The sequence below is a fragment of the Motacilla alba genome, chromosome 9 (assembly GCF_015832195.1).
Source record: "Motacilla alba alba isolate MOTALB_02 chromosome 9, Motacilla_alba_V1.0_pri, whole genome shotgun sequence".
Taxonomy (NCBI): domain Eukaryota; kingdom Metazoa; phylum Chordata; class Aves; order Passeriformes; family Motacillidae; genus Motacilla; species Motacilla alba.
In genome coordinates this window covers 16,386,640-16,413,995 of record NC_052024.1, presented here as the reverse complement: position 1 = coordinate 16,413,995, position 27,356 = coordinate 16,386,640, and the positions used below count along the sequence as shown (strand labels likewise).

Genomic DNA, 27,356 nt, shown 5'->3' with positions numbered 1-27,356 from the left:
TTTCATAATCCCACATACACCAAACAGTACTGGGAAGACAACAACTCAGTCAAAGTGACTAGTCTCAGTAGAAGCAATTATGGCATTACTTTTAAAATAACAATAATGTTATACTGAGGATGTTTGTTGTGGTTTGAGATTGGATTTTTTTCATTACAATCTTTTAATTCTAAATCACTGGAAACACTTGCTAACAGCCCCCAGGATAGCTATTTTATATTAACAGCACATTATAGCTTACATTTCAGGCATCTCATCGGATGCAATAATCATACAAACATCCATATTAAAATCTCTCCCTCTTGATTAGGAAAAGACTACTTGTTCCTCCCCGATGGACTCTGTTGTTCCCAGATGTCACACACAGTTTTGCCACAGCAGTCACTACAATACCATCCTGCTTGAGGATTCAAAGGGTAAATGATCTGAGTACACAAAGGCTTCTTGGAAACAGTGACTTTTCAGAATCTGCTCTGACTTGCACCCACTGCAGCAAGAAGTGGAAATGAGAAGTGAGAAAGAAACAAATGAAATCTAAGGCTTGTGTTTTGAAAACAAAATGCTGAGACAGATCTTCAGTATGGCCTTCAAACCTGTGGAAACCCCAAAGCCATCCTGCCTGCCCTGCCCAGAATCCAGCAACTCCTCTGCTCAGACTAACCTGCAAAGTGAGTTTTTACTGCAGAGTTAATTCAAATAATCAAACTGAACATCCATGTTTAGTCCAACCTGAGCAGACAGTCCTACATCCAGCCTTGTCAGGCAACTGCACGAGAAACAGAATTAGCTGCAGAAAAAACCCTCATACCTCGAAACAGCCACTTCAACTCACTACTTCTTTCTGCTTCTACCAATAAACCTCATTCCTGAGCTGTTCACTCATCTCTCTGTGCTTCAGGCTATACCAAAGCAATCCAGGTTACAGCATGTTCCCTCCAAGTCCATTTGAAGTCTTTCCCCAACCATCTTGCACAAATAACCAGAAAAACAAGTGGAAAAGCATCAACAAGGAAAATTCTCAAGACTGACCTTTCTGAATCCTAAAGCAGAAACAAGAACTGTCTCTTCACCATGTATTTCCACTCCCTATCTGGTCTCTGACCTGTCATTTGCCTCTGAAAGCTCCCCATTCCCATTCCCTGGCCCTCATCCCACACCTACACTCTGCTTCCAAACATGTTTATCTACACCTCATTATCACTGACCAGGAGACAGTTGCCTCTGCCCCTGTCTCTCCTCAAGTCTACTCCTGCCTTCACCTCCTTCCTGCCACTTCGCTCTGGTCTCCCTGGACCCATCCCTCCCAAGACTGGCTCTTGCTCTGGGATCAAGATCGGGTCCATTTCATCTGGTTCTCCTAACGGATAAACAGCTCCATCTGCACGCTCCTGCCTTTTGTACTCTCTAACAACTGCTGGGAAGCAGGAAAAAGCTGTCAGAAGTAGCTGTCCCTGCTCAGCACAGGTACCCACGTGTCGTGGACCAACCACTGCTGAGGGTAGCAGTGTCAGAGATATGGGGAAGAACAATGTCCTTAATTCCCTTGCAGGGAACACTCAGCCACCTCCTTTGTAGGCAAGCCAACCCTGTTGGGAGTTGCCACCAAAGAGCTGTGTATTTCTATAGCCAGATCAACAAACTTGTTCCACACTTTCCACTCCTGCTGCCACCCCCGGGATTTGATTTGGTGCTAAAAAAACAGCCTCTATTTTCAGAATACCTCCTTATATTGCACTGACCTTCCCACACACATTTCCCAAGGCACAGAAGTCCCTGGAGCAGAAGTGATCCAACAAACACCTCATCTCCCAGCTTCCCAGCCCACACGCTATTCTGTACAGCAAGATGTCACACTGATGAATCCTTAGCTGCAGCCCATCTCTCCAGTGACAAAAGTTTGACCCCGGAGAAGCACAAAAGGTTCACTTCAGCACCCAGCCTTTAACACCCAGGAATCAACCTCCCCCTGCACACTCACAAAATTCAAAGAAGCACAAACAGCTTCTTCATCTCCTACCAGCAAATTCTTTTCATAAAAGAGGCCCTAAAAACTGGCAGTCTCCCTGCTGGACCCCAGTGAAATGTTCCTTGTACCTTGGGTCTTTGTATTGCCTGCTCCTCACAAGACCTCCCACTTTGGTGCATCTCATGAGCTGAGTGTTGCACTCCAGGCCACAGCGAACTGGAAACAAGAGTGCAATGCACAGGGCCCAGCTCTGAGGTTGCCAGAACATATTGGTTTGAAACATCACAGAAAATATTCAGCTCCATATTTTCAACAGTAGCCAGGAAGAAAATGCATGGAACAGTTTTGAGAACTGTTTTTCAAAAGTCATTTAAATCAAATTATGCCCCATCCACACCGGCAAGCAAAACCCTCTCTACTAACTGGAACTGGTTTTCTTTTCTTGTGCGTGTGTTCTTTTCTTTTTGGTTTAACTTTATTTTTTTCAAAAACTGTCTCCCAGCCATCTTTTTTCTGGTAATGTGCACAGGCACTGCAACACTACAAGAAAGGGTGCCAGGACAAAACATATGATGCACAGCACCTAGAATAAATCACTCAAGAGGGGTGAACTAGAAGAAGAGAGTAACATAAGGTTACATCTTCAAAAGTATGATTCTCTGAAATCCCTGCATTTTCAGCAAATTACTGCAAAAAGATACCCAGTTTTCATCTGATGTAAAGAAGCAGACAGGCTTTTGGCTCATTTACAACTTCAAGACAATACCATGAATCAATACATATTTTTAAAGATGCAATAATTACACAGAGCTTGCATGTAATCAGAAAAGAATCTACTTGTGCTGAGCGTGTATAATTTGAAAGCTGCAATGCCAAGCAAATCCACACCGTTGGCTTGCACAAACCAAAGTATTATCCATTACTGCCTTTTTTTAAAAAAACAATACAAGCATGTATGAAAAACATATTTCCTGGAAACAATGATACTCTTTGAAGATTTATTCAACATTTCACAAACCGAACAAGCCTGTACCCGCACGTGCCCGTAAGAAGAAAGCGGGCTGACAATGCAAACTAATCAAAAAATACTGGAAGGGCTATCCAAGATATTTGCATACCTATACTTCCCAAGGGTTGGAAGTTTTCTTCAGAACTGTAAAAAAATTATTTCCCATGTGTCTAAAAAAATCTCTTACTGATCAACACTTTAACTCATCAAGGCAGGAAACAAATCAACCAACCATCTACATGTTGGGGCTGACACCTTCAGCCCCTCACTTGCAGCTTTTGTTCCTTTTGATTGGCTCTTAAGTGCCAGCTCCCAGGGGTCTCAGCCCCAGGCATGTTGTGACACAATTTCAAAGCCCAGAATGGGACACCCTGGGACAAAGCACATACTCTTCAGGAAGTCCACAAGGGCCAAGAAAAGCAATAGAAATTTCCACAGTTAACTTGCATTACTGGTTGCCAGTAAGCCTCTTATTACGAAAACCTACAATTGGAAACTGTCATATTATAGAACAATTTATGGAAGCTTTAGGACTATGTATACCCCAATGGGAACTTCCTTTGACTGGTGTGTTCCATCAGCCCAGGTCTGCCTATTTATTCCCACAGTGGGATAAGAGCATCAGGAACCTAAACACGTCATTGCTGAAGCGTCACTGAGACTCCCACTCTAGAAGTGCTTCAAATAGTTCTTCATTTCTTAGCCTTTCCAGTCATCCATCTTCATGGCTGCATTCAGTCAACTGCTGGACTGTCCTGTCTTTATTTCTTTTCATCTTCTACAGGAACATTCTTGCACTTGTTTTGTGTTCCACTCGTCCTCTGAGGATATGGAAGGCAAAACACAAACACAGCTGCTCTGAGCTGAGTGCATCCCACTATGCCCATCTCAACCCCATCAAAAGGGCTTGCCAAAATTAGTTCCTACTCCTATGGTTTCTACCTTGTCACACCAGGGAAACTGGCATCTACATTAACTTCTAAATCAGATTTCAATTGCATTAAAATATGGCTCCAGCCAAGAACAGCCTCCCCCACTGCCAGCACAACACTGTTAAAGTCACCCACACAAAACCACCCAGTGCTTCCTTTGCAAATAGTCGTGGCTTGGTGTGAAGGTAAGGAGATCTGGTAACAGGTGATGGAGACACATTCCAGGAAACTTTTAGCAACAGAAGACTGTAAATCCACTTTAACACCGTATTTCCCATGCAGGAGCCAGCAGGTACAATCTGACAGAGTGGTTCTAACCATGAGCAGCTCCATTCCCTAGGAAATGGGCTGAGCCATAACTCTACCTGTGTTTTGCCATGCTGCTCTGCTGCCACTTCCAGTCATGCATGCCAAGACCTCGATGAGTCCAGCACCTTCCCCATCACCCCAGGACAGGCTGGAAAGGATTTGTGCTCAGGGGAAGCTGTGGCAGAACAGGGGCAGCCAGGCTGAAGAGGACCACCCACAGATGAAAGGACTGGAGGAGATAATCCCTGCAAGCATGGTAAGTGGAGGAAAAGAAAAATAGATGATTCACTGGGGATTAAAGGAGAACAGCTTCCTCAAATGTTGAGACCTTTCTGTGCCCCTTTAAAATTGCTTCTGAAGAGAAGAGAAGCTGTGAGGTGAATGTACTATTTCATTTGACTTGGTATCAGCAAATTCTGTCCCTGGACAGAATCTCACTGCAACACAGAGCACCAAGGGACTGTGGAAGAGAAGAGGGAGATGCCAGCAGCACAATTTTGCTCAAAGATTCCTGCAAATACAGGAAATACAGGCTGGGTTATCAAACTGGGAAGGTTCACCTGTGAGCTAAAACTGCTACAAGTCCATTTATTTGGGCAAGGAGTCTTTGAATGCCAGTTAGAAAGTGCAGGTGGGACTGATTTCATATTAAATCACTATTACTGGCAGGAAATCCCAGGCTTCCATATCCATCTTAGACTTTCAACAAGTTCCTTACAAAGTACATAAGGAAAGTAATCCTGCTCAAGGAAAATAATCCTGCTCTCAGTTGCCCATGACTTTTGGAAACTCACTCAAGCCAAGTTGCCCAGTTTGCAGCACTTAACACTGTGCTAGGCAGACCTGCACACTCTGTCCTGAAAATGTTACACCTGAATTTCATACAGCTGGCAAGGCAAAGTCCAAGTGTGAAAAGAAGGCTGAAAGTACCAAAGCATGCACATGTGGCAAGGCAACAAACACAAATATCTAAACAATTTTCATATATTAAGTATTTTAGGTCACTCTGCTCCATAGGTATTAAAGAAAAAACAGGCCAAAAAAACCCACATTAGGCAGTTGGGGGAGGCAGGTGTCCCAGGAGAAATGAGGGTGTATTTCCTCACTCAGAAAATGGGGATGATATTCAGTTTACATGCACATGTGAGGATGAATGTTTTCAAATACTTCAAAGCATTACTTCACTCATGAGGCCTTATCAGAGACAATAACACATCAGTGAGGTTTCTATGAACAGAATAAGGCTTTCCCTCTTCTTCCCACCCAGGGACCAAGGCTTAATCACAGATCATGCTCAGGGTTTCAGATCCCCAGATTTCACAGCAGAAACTCACATAATTAAAGACTAGCATTAGCTTATTTACAACTGCTGCTGCTGCTTGAAATCAGGACAGAATAGAAAGAAATGTCACACAGCTCTAAAAACAAAACCCCAATTATAATTTATGTTGGGATAAAAAAAAATTCTTATTTCCACACACAACGCTAACAGGCTCATCACTAAACAGAGCAATTATTGAATTCCTATTTGAAGATGACCTGAGACATCATTCAGTTGCATCACATCTGGAAATATCATTAGAACAGCAAAACAGAGGCAAATCATTAATGATTCCACGCTTATAACCACAGCATAGCTATCTCTTCATAATTTTCAGGAACTTACTAATAAGAATTTTTGACAGTTTGGTTATCAACGCCTTTCCAAAATTAGTTCATACCTTGGACAAAACATTTAAAACCAAACTTTTAACTAGTTTAGAACCAAATTATCCGATTCCAAAATGTTTAGATAATTGTCTGTTACAATAACAAAAATCATTGTAGTTTTCATAAAAATTTATTCACTGAACTTGCCTCCAGCAGCAAAACTATTTCACCATGGTGTTCTCCAGAACCTTTCTGTGTGATTTTTTCTTATGCAGCTTCATCAATAAACACACAATAGTGATGGTAACAAAAACCTGATCTCTTTCTAAAAGTGAGCACAAAACCTGCCACAGCAGAAGACATTCTAGAAGGAAAGGCACAAGAGCACCATCACTGGTCTGTCTCCAGGGAATTGGTATGTCTGCCTATTCCTGCTGGAAGGCACAGGTTCCACACACCCCTGCCTCTGATAGAACGCACCCTTGCCAGGGTTATTTGATTTTCAGTTGTGCTCAGCTGCCCCAGTCAGAACAGGCACACACCATGCTGAGTGCTGCACCAAACCAGCAGCATCCACTACATAGGGGATGCTCAACAGAACTCTTAGGAAGCTTCTGTTAAAGACAAAGCACACGAACAGAGGGGAATAGAGGAGCACAAGGTGACACAAAGATTGCATTTGAAGGGAGCCCATCTTAGTGGAAGTTAAAGCTAACTAGGATCTCAAGGCATAATAAAGATGAGCGATGCTCAACATTTTGCCGAGGACTTATCTTGCTGCAGTGTTTTTTCTTCTTCCAGTGAAAACGATCAGTATCACCAGGTGTCCTCCTGAAATAGGGCAGGGAATGACTGCTGGCATTTGCGTCACCAGGATCTGCTCACATTACTCGGTGACGAATCTCATTAACCAGCAGCACCTCAAGCTAAGAGTCTACAGCTCAGTTTGTTTGCGTTTACCTTTAGCAACATGGCACACTTCATTAAATTTGGAAGCAGTGTTTATTAGAAGAGTAAAATGCATCAGCATCCACCAGCAGGCTTCTCAGCTTATTTTCATGACGTCAATAGTCAGGTTTATTTAATCCAGTGAAAATATACATTGATTGAACATGGTCTCAGATCATCTTCTGCAGCACTGAAAAATGGACTCAATAGGAATGGCATATTTTTACTGCTTTCCTTCAGAAATAGATTTACCATCACCATAAAAAAGTCTTTCCCAGTGGTGAGAAGGGCTGACCACTACAGAGTTCCCTACTTCTTGATGCCAGGTACCTTCTGGTCTGTTTTTCCTACCCGGCAATGAATGCTGTTCTGTCAAAAGCTTTTCCACAGAATGAATCAAAAGTTACACTCAATTGTTATAACTCAATTTAAAATGTAATGCAGGACATGGGACTAAAACTGGGGGTTTCTGTTGTGCTACTTCCTTACGAGCTAAGTTTCATCAACAGGAGATTTCAGGGTATACTTCACCTGTGTAACCTCAACTTACAAAGCAGTTCAGGTTTTCCTTCCCTCTCTCAAAATTCATTAAAATGTCTTACTTGAGCTGAGATGTTGTACACAAGTTCTCTGCCAAGAACAAATTTTTACAGCTTAGTTTTAAGCTTCTTTAAAAAAAATCCAGAAATTTATAATGGAAACACTGACAGTGCCCATAATCACAAGTACAGAAACTTTATTGCAATAGGTAGTTTGCATTCCATCCAAAAAGAAAAGTTGGTCTCTCAATCAAATTCCACATGCATTCTGTAACAATGGCCAATTATGAGATCAGTAAAAACAGGTGCAAATAAAAAAATACTGGGGATTTAAACAGTGACATAAAGCCATCACCTTGGTCATTAAACTCTGATTGCGCAAGAGGCTTTTTTTTTTTTTTAGAAAGTCTTGAATTACTTTATAACTCACTTCTCCTGGGCAAACTCTTCTCCTAGTGATCATCACAGGCTAACTTGGCAAATCTTTGAATCATGCTTCCAAGTCCTAACAGCTTGGCCATTCCCAGATATTAGTAATACAGGATTTATATTCAGTTTTGTCCGTTAGCCTCTTGGCTTAGCCTGATGAAGCCCACCACTACACAGTTCAGTCACACAACAGCCAGATATTTACACTGACAGACTCTACCCTACACCTTATCCTGAGTTCTCCCCTCTGCCTCAGGAGACCTTCTGTGTGCCAGTAGGAAATGGATGGCTGTACACTTGTTATTAATAAGCAGAAAACTGCATCTCACAGGCTATGCAAAAACAATGATGAGCTTCCCACATCGTACATGCCCAGAAGAGTGAGTTGTACTTCAAACAGAAAGCATCAGGATTCACCTTCAGCTATATATTCCTCTCAATATTCTGAACACACTTCCAAGTCTCTTAAACATGCAGCAAAGACTGAAACACAAAATGCAGAAATACAAGAAAAATTATGCACTTGGTTATACGAAAAAGGTACAAAGCCAAGGTGCTATTGGGCCATGTGGGGAAGCAGAACAGCAACAAGTGTTAAGCCCATTCAACACTCTTACAAAATAAATCTGAGAATCACAAAATTCAGAAGCGTGGCTCAAAAACATGTGACTGTGAACTAGCCTTGACACCTGCTTATGTCATTAATAAAATATTTAATATATGAAAAACACTGGGTTTTCAAAAGTGCCTTAACCAGTGCCGAAATGGGTTAGTCATCCAAGAAGAACTCTCACTTGAGCACTGGAAATTACAGAACAAGGAAATCAAATCTTCACAAGGAAGCCAGCTCAAATGCTAAATCTGGACTGTGCCTACCTGCAAACATTCATTACCAACAATGACAGATTGCTAATCCTTTTAACCAGAAGGGAAAAGACTCTCCCTCCCCTGCAATACATTGTGTACAATTATTGGATCTGAGACAGGCAGCTACACTGGGCTTTCAGTACGTTCATTAAAAAAGCCCAGGAAATTCAAAGCTGCTTCATACAGATCAAACTAACTCAAAGCAGTCTTCACTTCTTCACTCTCTCCCTCTGGGTAAAAGTAAGTATGGGATGACATTTAATAATTTTCCTTACCTATAAGTAGTTATTTGAATAATACTTACAAAGTTAAACTGTAATACAGTAAATATGTTAATGATAAATTGTTTAAGCAATTTGACAAAAGGAAAAAACCACCCAGCAAAAAAAGGCAGGCTGTTCCAAGAAATTAAGAAAGTAAATTTATGTTCATTACAACTATTTAAATATAAATTAAATAAGCTGATTCCATAACAACTTCTCCCATGTAACTTAAAATGTCTTCAAAAGTATATTCTTATAACTCCACAAGTGACAGCACTAAATCTCAGTTTCACTTCATCTCAGGAAGTTTGGAAAGCAGCCTCTGGAAACAGTACTGCTGCTCTGCAACTCACCAATGAGTTTATGTTTATCTTGTTAAGAAAGAAAAAATTAGCCCTTTCATACACACATACTTCTAAGATAATAGGACTTTCTTCACAGCTTCAAGTTAGTCACTGAAGTACATTGTTATGATTAGTTTTATCACATTGAATCCAAATGCTTTGGATTATTAACCAACTCTTCTGACAGGACTCCAATAATGAAACACACCATACAGCTTACACTGACTCACCATTCATCTTCGCTGATAAAACAGGAAAGGAAGATGGCCAAAACCTCAGAGCCTACCCAGGCAGTCCACAGCTTTAGGAAACCCCTTTCATTTGCTTTCTCACCAGCAAAAGCAGTTTATTTGTTGGCTTTAACATGGCAAACATCACACTTGCCTGCTCCCATTCCACCCATCGATGACAGGTACCATGTCTAAGACTATCAGTACCCAAAGCACCTGCACTGTCTTAAGAGCTAAGGACACATAAAAAGCAAGTTAATGTCCTCTCAAGTAAAACATTAGGTCCACCACTTCCTTCTTGCTTAAAACCTCCTTCATCCTTAAATTCCCTGCCTTGTTTTATAATACCTGTTGAGCCTTGAAGCTGATTTGGTGGTTTACCATGTACCCTGCCACAACTGTGCCATAACACCATCAGGAAAAGAAAACACCTCATGCAGCAGTTTGTCCTCAGGCTGCTCAGGATCCAAACTGAAATCCCACTGCTCCATTTGGGACCCAAGTTACCACCTCCACCTCCGTAGTTTGGCCACATTGGGCCCTGGCACTCTGACATGAGGGATGGAGGATGTGCAGAGACAAAGTAAGTGAAGGAAGTCACGGAGGGATGGAGATCGGCAATGTGAAGGTTGAAACATGTACTCCCACCTCAATCTACCCATCCTCACCCACAGACTGTGGAATAAAGCACTCTATAACCCCTACTGCAATTACACAGCACTGGGTGAAATCAAACGACAGGAGGAAGTTGCATGTAAGCCACTGGGAGCAACTGCATTTCTTGTGTTTCAGCCACTCTAACAAGCTGGGGAATACTTGCTCCATCCCTGCAACACCCCCTTCCAGACACCAGCTTTTACAGTCCCTGATCCAAAACAAATCAAAGGGACACAAGGTACACAAAATCATCCGGTGATAAGCGTTTGTTCACAGTGAAACAATCGAACGGAAGGATTTGTCTCTTTAAACACACAAAAGGTTATCAAGAACCCACCAGTTCACACCAACTCTTCCAGCTCCAGGGAGGGACAGGATCCCACCCCACAACAATCACCTGTGCTGCCAGCCATCAGCAGACACGGCCAGGCACCTCCACCAAAGGCATCCTTCCCCTAAGGACTCAAACATTCAAACCCTCCCAGAGAGGCTTCTGCAGAACAAAGAGTATTGGCAACACAAACTTCACACCAAGTGCATGATCAAACCTGCTTCCTTGTAAAATATTAACAGCACTCCACCAAAATAAAACTAAGCAAGTTCTCAGTTCTTAACTAATAATTTTCCTTCTAATTTGACCACACTGTAAAGTTGCCTTTAAAACCTCCCACAAGTTATTTCATTGCACCTTGCAGAGTCCTTGAAGTACAATTAAAATCTTCTACCCAAGCTCTGGGTTTGAATGGGCTTCAGAATTTCTTAACAGAATATTATTTGATTTGCCTAACACAATCCATACAGCCCCAATTTATCAAACCTTTAGTCTAGGCTTGTTAAAAATAAAGCCAATACTTCAGAAACTGGATGAAAACCAGTCTCACTTCTCACACCATTCAACTGTGTGCCTCTTGTTTCCTTCTCTCATCGTGGCCTTACGAGCTGCTTCCACCAAATTACACTGCAAATGACACTGAAGAAAGCTGTAATTGAAATCTGTAATTGAAAGATGCAACTCAGACATTTAACAGCTTAAAAACTACCACACTATTCAACAGTGAGCTAGGATCCTTGAGCCCTAGAAGCACTGAGACCTGACCTAAAGAAAAACAGAAAACTACTATGGTGCTTTAGGGGTTAAGGTAAATTAATACATAAAACAGTCTCACTGCAGAAACTTTCTCAGCAGTGTATTTGCAACAAGTCATATAAAATATATGGACATTGTAACTGAGGTACTGTGAAACAAGCATGCTACAGTCCTCCCAGTACAAAAAGTCGTCTGTCTTTGTTTAATGGTAAAACACTGAATTTTTAGTAGCTCAAGTTAGTACAGGATACGAGCTCAAAAACTTGCAAGCTTCAGTTCATGTAATTATGCATTGTTTAGGAATTTAAACCACCATTGTTTTCTTGGAAGAGTCAAAAATTGCCACAGAAACACCAGTGTACTCTTGACCTCCACAGGGAGTGGCTCATTCCCATCTAATATGCCAACAAAATGCTCAGGATGAAGTTTCCTCATCACTGGCCTGACACACTTATCTATCATATCAACACTGTCACGTGCATTTGTATGATTTACTACATCCTAAGGGTATCCACCTCTAGTGAACATTAACTTTTCCAAAGCAACCCCCAAAAGTTTAAATACATCCAAAAGACTACAAGTATTTCCTTTTCTTCCCCTTATAGCCAAGTGCAAGTACACGTGTTAAGATTCCACCCTGCAGTCACCAGCTGCAGTCTCATAAGTAAGAGAAAAGTCTTCAGGTAAGTCCTTCCAGAGGTACAACATGATGAAATGAAACATTTCAACAACAGACAGAACAAGAGGACAGTCTCAAGCTGCGCCAAGGGAGATACAGGCTGGAATTAAGGAGGAAGTTTTTCACAGAAAGAGTGGTTAAATACTGGAATCATCTGCCCAGGGAGGTGGTGGAGTCACCATCCCTGGATGTGTTTAAAAAAAGACTGGATGTGGCACTTGGTGTCATGATCTAGTTGAGGTGTTAGAACATGGGTTGGACTCGATGATCTTAAAGGTCTCTTCCAACCTAGAAATTCTGTGATTCCGTGATTCTGTGACAGCATTTTACTTTAATTTGAGAAAAGTCACAGAGTAGACTTACCAAACTTTGTCCATAAAACACTGACTTCAAAACAAACCTCTGAGTTCAGTTTGCTGCCCCAAACAAGCTTTACTGAAGACCTGCACTTACCTCTTTAATCTTGTAACACAGAAAGGTTGGCTAACCTCAGCTTTAACTATGGTGTTAACACAAGCATAAATATCCTGTAATGTGTAATGCAGTAAGGCATGATTTAAACATTTTTCAGCAAAAATTTTAAAAAATAATCTCTGTCTATATTAGTTTTCAATTATCAATGATACATTAACAGCTCACTCATTTATTTTGTATTTATTTCTGCACAGTGAGAATATCAGAGCAACTGTGCTGGAAAAATCTGTGCTGTTCTGACTAACCCTGAAAAACAGACCTGAAAAATTTTAAGAGGTGGCAGCAACTAATAAAGAAACACCTATGGCAAATTTATAATATAAGGTTGATGTTTTTCATCATTTGTTTTTTAGTAACATAACCCTATAATGTACAGTACATCCAGCTATGGATTCAGCTGGAAAAACATTTTACACTGTAAATGGTCAACAGAGTTTAAATAAAGACCATTTCCTGGGGTGCCTTGCTAGCCAGGACATAGGAACCATGCTACACCCTCTTCCCATCTGCAAAGGGAAAGAGGTTTTTTCTGTAAGAGACTCAAGGGCACAGAGCTGCTCATTAGAGGCAAATATTTTCTCTCATCCTGGTCCCTCATCTCACCCAAGCGACACGGACCAACCTGTGCAAGCAGCTATTTTATGCCAGAATTTAAGACTGAGGCACAGCGCAGGGCATGGTACTGGGGCCAGGAGGAGGGGTTGGAGGGAGCACACCCAGCCTTCTGGGAAGCAGAGGTGTTGAGGCAAGTCATGAAGACAAAAGGATCCGGATGTCAAGCATCCGAAGGAAGAGTATTTGACAAATACTTAATGCTTTCTAAAGTAATCAATCCTGAGCTGGTGAAACCACAGTGTTTAATCAGAGGCTGATGTGCCAGTGTTGGGAGCTGTATTTCCTAATACCTCAAAGCCCTGCACAAAGAGTTATGTCTATTTTGCTGTCTGTCATTTTGTACAACGCCCTTCCCTCAAACACCGGTCCTCAGAACGCATTAGACATTGTTAGAGGAGATTAATTTAACTGCAGATTATTTTTTGATTATTTTTTCCTTTCTTTCACAAAGCACTTAACAGAAATCAGTGCTTGGGAACTGCAGCTGTGAAGCACAGTCTATCCGTTTATTTTTGATCATAGCAACTAATTGCTCAAAGACAAGCCTCAGGCCCCAGGACCATTCCCATGTCACTGAAGTTGGCTGCTGCAATGATGTGCCACTCATCCCCAAAAAAACAGTGTGTTAAAGTGCTTGAGTGGCTTTGCTGGTCCAGAGGGCGGATAGCTGGAGAACTGACCACTGGATAATGCTGACTCCTTCAGTGGCAAAAAGACAATGGCGGGAAAAATAAAACATCAATTCAGACATGAGGTAGTGGTTTTTGCTAGCAAAACGTTTGCCCAAGGCCTCAATCAGCTCATAGGAAATTCCTGTGTAGCTGGAGACACTGCCCTGACAAGGCCAGCCTTCCCCTCCCAGCTTTTCCTTTACTTGACAGCCACTGCTGCCACCACACCTAGTCTTTGGACTCCGTTATATCTCAGCACTGATAGGAGTCACCCCATGGGAAAGTAGGATAGTGGGACTGATGTCAGGTACCATGAAGAGCATTTTCCTTTTCTGCTTCAAAAATTTTGAACCTTACAGGAGCCACCCACTCCTATGCTATTTTTTTTATTTTTTGAGTTCCTACAAATGAATTTTAACAATGCATATCCTGCCAGGAAACGTTACCATGCATTAGTGATAAAGCATTAGATAAAAAGGTAAATTAAGTTTCCAAGACACAAATCTCAGCTGATAAACATTACATCCACAGCTCAACAATTGTGCAGAGAAGAAAAGGAATAAAGCATTTTTAGAGAAAGCTTCAGGAATATGGGCGGGGGGACAAGAACGAGTAGATAAAGTAATGCCACCCTGTCAAAATACTGCTCAGACTATGCATGAAGCACAGCTATGAAATTAAACCAGATTAAACTAATGGCCATCCATTAACCTTGAGTATGTCTACATGGTACAACACAGACCTGAAGAGCAGCTCAGGCACCAGATGTCTTGCCAACACAGCACTCTCTCATGGCACCAGCTCCCTGCTCAGCTGGATAAATAAACTAGAGCCAGACGAGCCATTTATTCTCCTTCAGTGGTGATGCTGCTCAACTCTGCAGTCCAGGAGGCAGCAACTCTGCTCCCAGCCAGGTGACACAGCCAGGCACAGTCACCAGAAAGGAGCATTGGGACATTCCCTCTGGATGCTGCTCTAATAAGGAGATAGTGCAAGGAAGCTGCCTCTCTAACACTAGCAAGCCAGTTGTACATTTAAGGGCCAGCTGCAGGACAAAGGCTGAAGGGAATGGCATTGCAAAGCTTTGCAGCTGCCAGACTGCTCTGCCCAGAGCACGAGCACAAAGGTCAGGGCAAGAAAGAGACTCTTCAAATGGGCAGAGAGCTGCTCCCAAGGCAGTCGAGCTGTGCAGGATATTGGTCCCACAGGATTGTCAGCCACAGCTGAGCTATGCCCAGATCTGTTGCTCATAGACCCTTTAGAGAGGATGCTTGTCAAGGGATAAGCTCTCAGGCTCGCACCAAAGGGAGAAGAGCTACAAGTCCAAACCTAAGCCAGACCATCACAGCAGTTGTAGTTACTGCAAGAGGCTACAGCTGCAAACCTGATCTTCACAGAAGAAAAAAAAAGCCAACCTAGCCAATCTGACACCAAAAGGGATGACAAAACCTGGCGGAAATTTACTTTACTGCAAAAAAATTCAAGGAGGCCACAGAGGTGAGTGACCTAGCTACCGTCCTTGAGACTTTTACCAGAACTCCCCACGCCCTGAACAGTCATTAGGTCAGGAAGAAAGAAAAGCTGCTGAAATATTCCTTCCACTTCACACAAGTCCTTTGGACTTTCCCCAGACAGCACCAACCTGGCAAACATTACACCATGAGGGATTGAAAGAGATCACAAGAGAGATGCCAGTTTCTATAGAGCTTGCCAGCAAAAGTAGCCAGTGTTCATTCCAACAAACAAGCCAAAAGCAAGGAGACTGAGAAGAAAAGGACGTCCTGGCAGCTAATTAGCGAAAGCATAACAGTCAGGACTTCCAAGCACCAACAAGAACTAAGCAGGATATACAACTTTATGCAGGATTATTTTCAGACAGAATAGAGAACGTGTCTGGGGAATTCTTCACCAGTCACTTTTTGCGACCAAAATACACAAGCACTAATTAGATCGTGCCAAGACTTCATTTTCACACTTCCAAAGCTGCTCAATTAAAAGTATGTGTTTTGGCACTGCTCTCTGTTTCAAAACAATTTAGACAAAGCTAAAAACAAAGAAATGCTTCAACCCCAGGAGGTGACACAGCTGAAGATGGATGAATCAATAGCATACTGGAAACCTAAAAAGCTCATAAGCAACACAGACAGACCTACTTTCATGAAGCAGATATTGCCTGATATGACAGAACACAGAAAACAAAAATAAACCAACAATGAGAAAGAAATAAAAATAGTGAGAAAGTAAAGAAACCGCTTTTTCAGCAAAGTTGGTAGATCAGCTCTGCCTTGCAGTATTTTCTTAGATCATTACCAACACTTTTTAAAGAGCCTCCAGGTAGTTAAGGCTGGGATAAAAACTGGAAAATGCAGGTAGAACCTGGGACCTTCAAAAACCCACACCAGATGTCTTACCAGCAAGCACATGCTGGGGAACAATGTCATGTCCACAGCTACTGAAGCTGTGAGGAATTTGCAGGAAAAGATAATCAGGAGGAATTTTAATTTCTCTTTCAGTATTCTAAGTGACACTTTTTAAATATGAAACTTGATTCAAAGTATCAGTTGCAATTCTTCAAGATGCTGCAGAAACAGAGACTGTCACAGCTACAGGTTCCAGGACATTGATTTGTGTATTGAAGGATAATACCAAATAGGAAGCAAGAAAGACTTCCTGTGTTAGCAGTGTTAAGAAAACTGCTATTGATGCACTAAAGTCACTGACCACCTTCCACTGCATGACAGTGCACCAAGACAACTCATTCCCAGTTCCTGTGATGTGCACAGCAGTTAGGACATAAGCTTCAGAAATCTGAGGAGAAGAGATCCCCCTCAAAGCAAGTAACATCACAAAGCCAGGCCAAGAGAAAGTGGGAGGCCAGGAGATCTCCTCAACCTGGCTGCACTTCACCTCATCTGGAGAAAGACACAGGAACAGTATCTGCGAGAAGGCAAAACTGTTCCAGATCTCTGAAGGAGCAGCATGCTGACTCAAAACCTACCTATCAGACTGCAGATACCTTTATCTTAGATGGTTACAAATTACCAACAACAAATCTAATGCATCCCATCCCTGATGACAAATATCCTTCTTATCTCTGAGAACCACGTGGTTATAAATGAGATCCCACATCCTACCCCCAAGAACCTGCTGTAGAAAAATCCCTGTCACTCCTCCAGCTGCTGCAATTCTTCATTTACATAAATCACCTCTATTTTAGATTCCTTGTCCCTCTGATTTATGGCCTTAAGAAAAATAAACATGAGTGAAGGAAACAAGGGAGAAGAGTTAATGAGCCAACCTGAGTAGCTTTGACCACATGTAAATACTGCAGCCAATTGCTGTTTCTCTGACAGCCAATAACAAGAGCAAACATGCAAATAGGTATGTAGAAGTTTTCCTATTCTTCAGAACTGAGGGATACAGTCCAAAACCACATCACCTCAGGACTTAAAGATCATCAGGTTTTCAGTGTCGTAGGAGCTCTTCATTTCACCAGCTATCAAACTAAATTAGGAATATAGTCTCCTTAAAAAAACCAGAGTATGACATTCACTGTACCAAGTTTAGGCCAGATGAAACTTTTAGTATCAGTACAGTTGATTTAAATTTATTCCTAATTATGCAGATCAGAAAGAAACCCAGACTACAGAAAATCTGGACAGTCTCTCAAGAAAGCATTTATAAAAAGTTGAGTTTAATGTGCATGACCTTCTAAAAACCAACCCCATCACAGCAACAGGTATCCTGACTCTCATAAGGTGCAGGCTCCAAATACTCATGTGATATCACCAAATAAGTCTCCAAACTGGCAAAAAACAAACAGTTCTAAGAAATACTAATTCCACAGGAACCAAGAACTAAGAAAAGTCCAAAATGATAGTGGTTATATAAGAGATTGGATTAAGAATAATCTACTGTGATGTGTGCATATTTACAGAAGACTTGGAAGAACAAAGTTTAAAACAATCACTTGAAGAAAAGTTAGTTGTTAAAGGAAACAATTTGCTGTACTAGATTATATTTATGTGACCAAGAAAAAAGTAGTGAGCAGGAGCAGACACCAGGTATTAAATGCTGGCTTGACTCCTCTTCTAAAGTAAGATCAGATGCCCCAAGAGCATTCCCCTCAATGCAAGATGAAGCTCACTGAGCAACACACACTGAAATTTAGCAGTATCTCACACAGCCTAAACTCACCCCATCTGCTATTATTACACTGGGGATATAACAACTGACCACATGTCATGAATGATTATTTAATGTTTAATTGTTCACCTAAGAGAAACGTTTTTATCTTATTCTGTGCCTGTGCAGCCAAACCACAGCTGCAATGTGACTCTGTCTGCGCTGGTAGGACAGGATGCAGACAGTCAGTAAAAATAAGTTTGTCTTCCTACCTAACCAAACAATTTGCCTTTTAATATCACTCTTACTCAGCACAGAAGGATAAAAAGAATATTAGACTCTTCAAAAACTCTGTACTGTACCTTTTTTGTGATTTTATTATTCAGGATCCTGATTTTGGCTTTACCATCAGAGGGGCAGGAAAGGCCCTTCTCAGGAAGGCAAGGTTGCTCTCAACATCCAGAAGGCTGGTGTTTCTGTCTCCTTGTTTTCCACATGCAGGGGGAGCAAGGGCTAAATGCAGCACTGGGTCATGGCAATCTCACAGAACCCAGATCATTACAGTAATTATATCATTATACACCATAAAGAGCATGCCAGTGCTTGCTATTAAAACTGACTGTGTTAAGATGTCAGTTGATTCACCTCAAGTGATATTCAATTAACAAAGTGTGATAACGACATCTGTGAAAAAGCAAATGCAATGCCACATATGTCTCAGTGAGCAGCACTTCCTATTCTCTCAGCTTTTCTGCTACCAATCAACTGCATTGCTACTCCCTACCCAGTCAGTCTGCAGCTCAGCAAAGCCTGGGAAGAGCCATGCCAGCTCACAGTGAAGGCCCAGCAGTGTGGAACAACATGTGACTGTCCAAAGAATGGCACAATTAGAAAGTTAGCATGTAATGAAGCTTTTCCAGATTCCACCAATTTGTGGTTTGGGGTTTTGCCAAGGTGGGGAGGGATATGCACACACTTGTGTGTGACCATCAACTTACAGCCCTCACTGTAAAGCCTACAGCAAAACAAATTAAAAAACCAAAACAACTGCCCTTCCTCCCTTACAGCATCCATCAACCTTTCAGATTTGCTAGAGCTCTGCTTTTCTGGACATCTTCCTAGCTGGCTTCTTAGGCTTCCCACTTTACTCCTGAATATCATGAATTACACTTGAATGCTTTTAGTGTGCCAGGACACTTACTATTTCAATAATGACTTCTCCAGAACTTTTTTTTTTATTATTATGAATGTAATGTTTCCAAACAACATTCTTGATTGTTAGACTCAAACAGTGTTGCTGTGATAACCCTCTAAGAACCTCATCTCCTCCTGAGTTACTGTTATCCTTACATTAGCTGCAAGATTTTGAGAAGAAACTGAGTCTCAGAAGAATTTGGTTGAAATGAATTATTATTCAGCAGGGCAAATCCAAAGCTAGCATCCCCTCTGGACAGCTAATGCTTCATAGGTTTTCACCAACAGTGGGAGGCAGTGACTTGCCAGGATACGTAGCTTTGTTCAAACTATACGTGGTGATATTTGTGATGACTGCTTAAATCAAATTGTTCCTTCTTCACATTTGTTTGTAATTATGCCAATAGCAGTCACAGCTGGGAAAAGTGAATTGTACTTTATGTCTTCTGTACAGAAAGTGTTTAAATATTTATCTGTGATGTATGGCTCAGAAGAGGCAGCTTGAAGAGCTCCTGCTGCACTGTATCGCATCTGACAGCTCAGTGTTGAACAGAACATGTGCTTCCATGAGCTATGAAGCATTGCTATTTCTATCACTGTTGGACACTTTGTGACTAAAATGTTGGACCCATTATCCTATTATCCAGCAACACACACTGTACATAAGGAACAGCTCTATATCCTTGGCCTTAGAGACCTTCTGTCAAGATCAAAGGAACTGCAAATTGTGCAAAGAAGTACTGCAAGCTGATAAGGAAATTATTCATAAAACAACAACAACAGAGGCACTGATTTGCACTAATTTCTGAGAAACTGCAGGTTAATCAGGAATTATTTTATCTACATATACTGTATATTTATGCAAAACTGGAGACCTCACTGGCACATTGTAGCAAGCAATAGGGAGTTAGACCCCAAAATTCTTTTTTGTAAGTTTTGGGCAGCACCAAGTCCTTGTCTGGGTACTATTTTCAGACTAAGACTAAAATTTCAGCTGTAGCGTGCAATACATGAGACGGTTGTCATGAAAAACATTCCACGTTATAAACTACTACTCTAAAAGCACCAGGGATTGGGCCAGGAATCCAAGCCCCAAGTGATATCAAATGACTTATTATGCTATTTCCTTCCACAAAAGAAATTACATCTTGCAAGAAAAACCAAAACAGATACCTGAAATTAAACAAATTCTGTCTGGCAATTAAGCAGGCGGCAAAAGAAAAAAGAGGCTGTAAGGAAAAACAGGTTAGGTTTATCCTCTATACTGACACACTGCTTCCCTCCTTAATGAGCCTACAAAATATTGCTGTAATCATAATATCAACATATTCTTTGACTTCAGTAATTATACCACTGTATAACTGAAGCTTCTGAAATTGATGTAAGCACAACTCCCTAAAATATACTAAGGACCCAGGGGTGGAAGTTAAAGCAGTAAAAATCAGTCAAGAAATAAAGCACCATTTTTCTTCTTTATCAGAGTAATTAACAAGGACTGAGGCAAATCCTGTCACTGGCTATCTTTTATTGTTCTTCCAGAAGATAAAGGCACAGACTCAGGGAAACCCTACAGCTTGAAGTCGGGAGACAGCTTTGCAAACTGCAACGATACTGTGACTTCATTTGCTAAGAGTAGGTTAAGTACCTGGAAAAACAGCCTAAGTCAAATACCTTACTTTGCAAAAGCTAAATATTTGAAAGTTACCATAGCACCTCAATATTCCCAAGATGTAACACAAGAGGATAGGAGAGGAACTTCTGAAACGCAGACTCCAAATGCGGTCACCGCAACGCAGACCGCCCAAGCCTGGCAGGAAGCTGATGGGCACTTCCTTCAGGAGAGCAAGATAACAAGTTTCAGGGACAAAAAGTCTCTCCTTCGAGTCTGTGATGCCACACTGAAATTGTTGGCTCCTGATCAGAACTAATGGTAAGCAGAGAATTATGAACTGACAAACTGATCGTCGCTGAACAGTGCGCAGCTCTCCCAGCAGACGCGTGAACAAACAGAGCTTTAAGAGCAGACAGAAAAAGCTCAGGGAGGACCACGGTAGCTCATCCAAACAATTGATGCACATGCTGGGAAGGACACAATGTTGAGAAATTCAAGCCTGATAAATTTCCCACCACTGAGCCAAGAAGTAGAAGGCTGGAGAGAGAAAATATTGCTGTCTCTCTCAAGAAGGTATTACATAAAGTATAACCACACATCCAGAGTATTTCACCATCCCCTTCATTTCACTGTGGCATTGATACCTGTGTAGAGGGTAGCACAATTGTAGCTCAGTGGGACACAGTATGTCCATGAAGAAACTGCTCTCCAGTTGGTGTCTCTTCCATCACAGGCACTTCACCTGCAATGACCAACTCACCAGGGACAGGGCAGCTTCTAATTCTCTCAGCAATTCAGACAAACACACAGGTTTTTCTGTCCAAAATCCAGAGTTACCAGTCACACGTTTTCCCTTTTCCTCCCATTTACACATAAAAATTGAACGGAGGTGCCAGCTAAGTCCTGCCTTTACTGGAACACAGCAATACACTGCGACTGCAGGAGAAGATCCATGGAACCACCTCCACCAGCCACTCCCTCAGAGCATCCAGAGGCCATCCAGGGTGCTGGAAACCCTGAAGGCATAGACTGAACACACTGCTGAAACAACAGCCTTATCCTGTGCAAGAAACTGGTACAACAGCAAAAAGCCCAGCTCGAGTTCTCAGTGCAGCACTGGGTAATGTGTTGGGAATAGAGAACCATAAAAATAATCAGCACACACATCTCAATCCTAAGAAACCAATATGTACAGAGCCTGTAAAGCCTCCTCTGAGAGCATCAGTTGTACCACATATCTAATTTACATTTTTCAAAGAAACAACTGAAGCTCTTCAGCTTGTTCCAAAGGCCCAACGGGAAGGAGAAAACCCTCAATACACCTAAGTGGCAGCTTTGCAGCAGCATGAGACTAAACAAATGGAAAAACCTAAAATAGGTTGTGACAGTTTATCATTAATCAGTATGAATTACTTGGCAGAAGGCAGTATCTTTCAGTGCAATTTAATGGCATCTTTCCCAAAGAACTAATACAAACATGAGTACATAGCAAGAGATTTGGGGAGCAGGGGAAAAGGGATGTCATCGCTGATTGAGTTGTTGATGGCAAGAAACAAAAAATGAGACTACACAGGGCAGCACCTGTGTGGCTGAAAAACATGACTGGCATGTTCCAGCTACTTCATTTGGCAAGGGTAAATTCACCACAGAGGAATCATAATCATATTACAAAACACTCAAGTCTTTTGAATAGCTTCCTTGCAGTCAGATACCACTTCTCTAACAGTTCTATTTATTCACGCATTTTGCCAGAACAGGGAAAACATTCTGAATGCTTCCTCTTGTATTCATAAAAGATCACTACTGTTGAACATATGAAGGTATAAGAATAGAAGAGAGAGGGAGAGGCATTATCTTTGTTTAGAAATGGATATAAATGGAAAACTGCAGACAAAGCTTCCAGCTCAGGCAATCTCTATCAAGCCTATGAAGAAGCCTTTGTGCTGGCAGGTCCTGGCAAAGGATCCAAGCATCCAAACTATTCCATTTTTCCATCTATATGAAATGGTTCAATACAAAAGATAACTTACCTATATGGAATTGGTGACTAAAACACATAGTTATCAACATAGTTTTGGTGAACTCTGACTTGAAGTCTTGAATAGCTATTGAAGAAATTTTGTTTGACCCTCAAAACTGGTTCTCAGAGATTACCAAGATAGCAGCAGAGCTCTTTGTTTTATTTGTACATGGATATACCTGTAATACCTTAGAACCCACTTATGATTGCCTTTTGTATTAGGTTTAGTTTTGTACTTACGTGTGTCAATAAATACTCAGGTCATTCACTCATTTTATGCATACTTAAAAGGAAGAGACAAATTCTAATATGTCTCAAACCATCATTTCAATTGTTATTAGATTTAACAATAACAGGTAGAAGATTCAGCAAATGACCAGACTTGGCAAGAAGTCTTGCATTTGCAAGTCTAAAATCACACAGCTTCAAACAAAGACAGGCAGAGAAAGTAGCTAGACTGAATAAAAGCACCAGGCCAAACTAGCTCAGACCAGCCCCCATTCTGCTGGAAACATCTTCACGACAGTCTTTAAACTCTTAAGAAGAGTTCAAAAACCATGTTTGGAAAAGAATTTGTGGTGATTCTGTCATGTTTACATGTAAAAAGCCATGTTAAAATTGCTAATGGTAGCTTCACCTCCCAGCAACTAGAGAAAAGGAGTAAAAACTGTCCTTGCATAGTAGTGTTAAAAAATGAACCTGCAAACAAGATAAAATTATCCAGATATTTGAAAGGACAAAGTTTGATTAGGGAATGAAGTTTAATCAGTGGGGGAAAAAATAAAAAAAACCCAGACAGTGATCTTACTGAAATCCTCAGACATGAAAATGAAAGCAATTGTCCCATATTTGTATTGCTCCAGTCATTTCACACATGCTTCATTCATGTTAAGAAGGGTATTACCACAAAATCTGGAGCTGTGACAAGATAAGCTTTTCATGGACTGAGGACCCAAAAATTAGAGAGAGTTAATCATAACTAAAGCTTTGTGAACAACACTTGTCAAATACATGAGCAATTGCAAACACCTACACAGTGCTATCCAAAACACCACAGCATGAAGACAGCCAAACAGCACATACCAAAAGCCACCTCTGACAACTGTGCTTGAAACCAACTCCATCAGACTTCCCCATACAGTGATAATGAAGGCCATTCCATGCAAAGAATGAGGTGTCAACGCCTCAGGTATCACTTCTTCCAAACATTGCAATGTTATAATCAACAGCAGCATGAACTCAATTTAGCTAATGTGATTTGTAGGAAATTTTCTGTTTTCTGTCTCAGGCCTTACAAGTTCAGTCAAGAAAATTGTAATAAACTCTTTCTCTCAAATGACAGCAAAAATGTACTGAACTGACCTTCCACTGATCTCTGGGAAGCAGCTTCACCACCACGATGTCACCGTTCAGGGCTCTGTTGCGAGCAACCACTCCGTCAATAAAGATATCGCGGCTCCCATCCTAGTCAAAGAGGAGGAAAAGTAAGTGCCAGACCAAAACATATTAAATCATGGCTGTTATGAGGTTTAAAACACTGCCATCAAGAAAGTCACACACCCTGGTGAGGCAAACATCCTTCAGTTGTGCACAGGAACAAAATGGGTTCACCACATGCCCTTTAGCATGCAGGATCTTTTAGCAAGTGAGCACCTTTGTATGGATGTGCCAGCACAGTAGTTCCACACTATTTACACAAGACAAAGCCAAACCCTCAAGATGTGCTGTCTCAGTTCCTCTACAGTTACTCTTGGGAACAGGTAGAGAGTTTTCTGCTGCCACAGCTCTTGACACATTAATTTCCCACCTCTAACATTCAAAGCCAGTGCTCAGAACAGACAAGTGTTCAGAACTGTTTACAAGGCAGTCTCTGCAAAGTGCTCCACGCAGAGCTCCTGCTGCTCTCCTGGTGAGCTGGGAAAGCAGGGACATGCAGCTCCTGGATCAGGGCACTCTGTGAAGGTGGTCTGGATTGTGGTGAGGGATGCAATCTCTTCTTTTTCAAATGAGTTAACACCATATATTCTGCATTTGGCACAATTTATGTTAGAAGGTATCCCAAATAACGACAACCACAGATGCCAACTGCAAGCCAGGAGATCTTTTACTGTAACAGACATGTCAGGACACCTTCTCTGAATATTCTGGGCTAGCATCCTTGCACAAGAGCCTCTACTAATTGCACGCACCATGATCATCCACCCCAGACATGTTTGGCATTTGGTTACTCTAGATTTAGTTTGGGAGATTTTCTTCATGGCATGAACAAAGTTTCCTGAAGATGCCAACACAAAGATTTTAGTTTTTAAAGGATTGCCAGTTTTGTTGGGATTTTTTTTTTTGATAATTATTGACCGTGCTCTTGCTGCTTTCATTCCTGCTTTCCCATAATTCAGGATACAAAAAATCCCATGTGTCTGTTTACAGTGCAATGAACATGTCAAACAATGTGAGCACTTAGTATCAAAATAACCAGTTTAAACAGTTTTTCTGAAGAGAGTTATCTTTGCATGGTTTTGAGATACAAAAAAGGAGGTTGAGCTTCTTCAGATTAGTACTTCATTGTCTTTCAAAGGAAAAAAACTGTCTCACAAGACTTAAAGTCTTAATCGCAACTTCAGCTGTTTCTCAGACACTCCTGAGTTTCATATGCATGAATAAATCCAATCAGAACTACCAGCATGCTCAGTGTCCAAGAAAAACTTCTTTTATAACCTGAAAACATTAAGCCCAAATATCACATAAGTATCTTACTCTGCTTTGATACCAAAACAATAAAAGGAAGAACCCTGCCATGATGTGAAACTACGGCCGTCCTCCAAGAGACCAAATTACTCTTAGAAAGAAAAGCAGCAGCAGCAGCTCAACAGCTGTGTGAAAGCTGCCTCCCATGACAAGATGCAGAAAAATTGCAAAGCCTCTTGGACCAACATAATTCAAATTGGAAACCGTTCTCTTCAAAAAGCCAGATTTTTTACACATGGCCTTATTCCTTATTCTCCCCACCCTTTCGCTTCAGCTCCAACTCTTTACCTAAATCCATCATATACATAAAAATGAAATGTTCAAAGTCACTTTCTAAGGCAAATTCCTGGTTTGGGTTAGGGTTTTTTTTTTTTGGTCTGTACCTGTAGCTGCTCTGTGCTGCAGGACACAGGCTGGCACTCACAATAATTTGCTCTAGACTTTTTTTCCTCTTCTCCTGTGTCCATGAAAATACAAGACATTTTCTTCCACTCCCTGTAAAGGTGCCTAATCTATCACATCATCTGATTAAAGCTTCATCTCCACACTCTGCAAGAGTCTTGTCTTTAATTGCACCCACACACTCTCTTTCCAAACAGTACCTATATATATACATATACACAAATCTAGATATGTGTATGCACACCTATTTTAGAGCAGTTAATTTCAACATCTGCAACAAAGCTGTAATCAGAAAATTGCCATCAGTTTGGACTTTCCCTCCAAAAAGAAATATCTCTATATCTTGAGCTCCAGGCTCTCAACTGTTGGGTGAACTTACGCACTTCCAAGAAAATTCGTGCACTTTTTCCTCTGCACAGCTGACACTTCAGATTACTAATGCAATTAAAATGGCACTGAATGACAACAGAACACAATCACTTGCAAAGTCTCAGCTGTCCCTGGGGTGCATCTACTGTAACAGCCACAATGGCCTCAAGACTTCCCCAGCCCCCACCAGGGAGCACAGTGCTTTTTCTCGGCAAATATCTCCAGCAGTGCTCCCTATCCTACTCTGACAAGAGATCTGCAGTACTTCCATCTGCTCTGGAAGTGTCTCCCACAAGCACAGCACAGCTCCAGTCACTGTCATTCATGCTCAGCAGCACCACCCTTCACACTGACACCTCAAACCACACCACCCTGCACAGGGAACACACGAGATGCAAGGCAGAGATTTCAATTCTTGGGGTTCTCTGGGTAGCTTCAAGAAAAAAGCCCTGGGCCTTCCCCTCAGCTCTTCATGCAACAATGAGACAAGCAGACAGAGCACATGTGCAGCAAGAAACATGCAGGGACTTCTGGTGTCAGAAGGTGAACAGCTGTTGCATTGAACTCCGTGAAGCCATGGCCAAGCCATAGCTGAAGTGAAAGGGGTATAGTGCCCTCCTCAACAGCAGAAAAGAAAGGGTGATTTTTCACAGCTGCAGCTCTTGCAGCATCTGGCAATGATGGGAAGTGCTGCAGAACACCAAGGCTGCAACCCCTCCATTATGGTAAATCATGTTATACAAAAGATAAGCTTCCCAAAGCATCTGTCTTAAAAGACTGTGTCTACATAACCCAGTCATCATCATCCAGGTGTTGATTCTGCTGGTTCTGGTATTCATCTCCACAAAGGGCAGAAAGGTAGAAAGATAGTTGAGATAACCACCTCTGTTAGCCCTCCTTAATGTATGCATTCCTGCACACAGAACAGGCACAAGGCAACAGCTGGGCACCAAAAGGGCGATTAGGGGTAAAGCCTCACATCCAAATAACTCATGAGAGCAGCTAAACTTCTCTTTTAACCTTGCATTTTGTAAATTCAGAGAATATATTTAACAGCTTACACTTACCACACCTACAAGGACACCTGGAAGAGGAAGGATCAAAGTTCCTTTCACTTACACACTTTCCTCCTGATGTGCCAGAGAGCTGCTCTGTACTCCTTCCTTTAGTTAATGCTAGTGTATTCTGTGCAGCCCCAACCTTTTCACATCCCTGTAATG

The 27,356-nt window shown here is 41.6% G+C and overlaps 1 protein-coding gene across 3 annotated transcripts in view; it reads right to left on the bottom strand.

The window, feature by feature from the left end:
• Positions 1 to 27,356, bottom strand: part of DIS3L2 (DIS3 like 3'-5' exoribonuclease 2) — a 181,956-nt gene that overhangs the window by 129,596 nt on the left and 25,004 nt on the right. For all 3 annotated transcript variants that reach the window (XM_038145249.1, XM_038145248.1, XM_038145250.1), the window contains exon 6: positions 23,983 to 24,084. In XM_038145249.1, the coding sequence (XP_038001177.1) occupies positions 23,983 to 24,084 (102 nt within the window). The remainder of the gene's footprint in view (positions 1 to 23,982; positions 24,085 to 27,356) is intronic.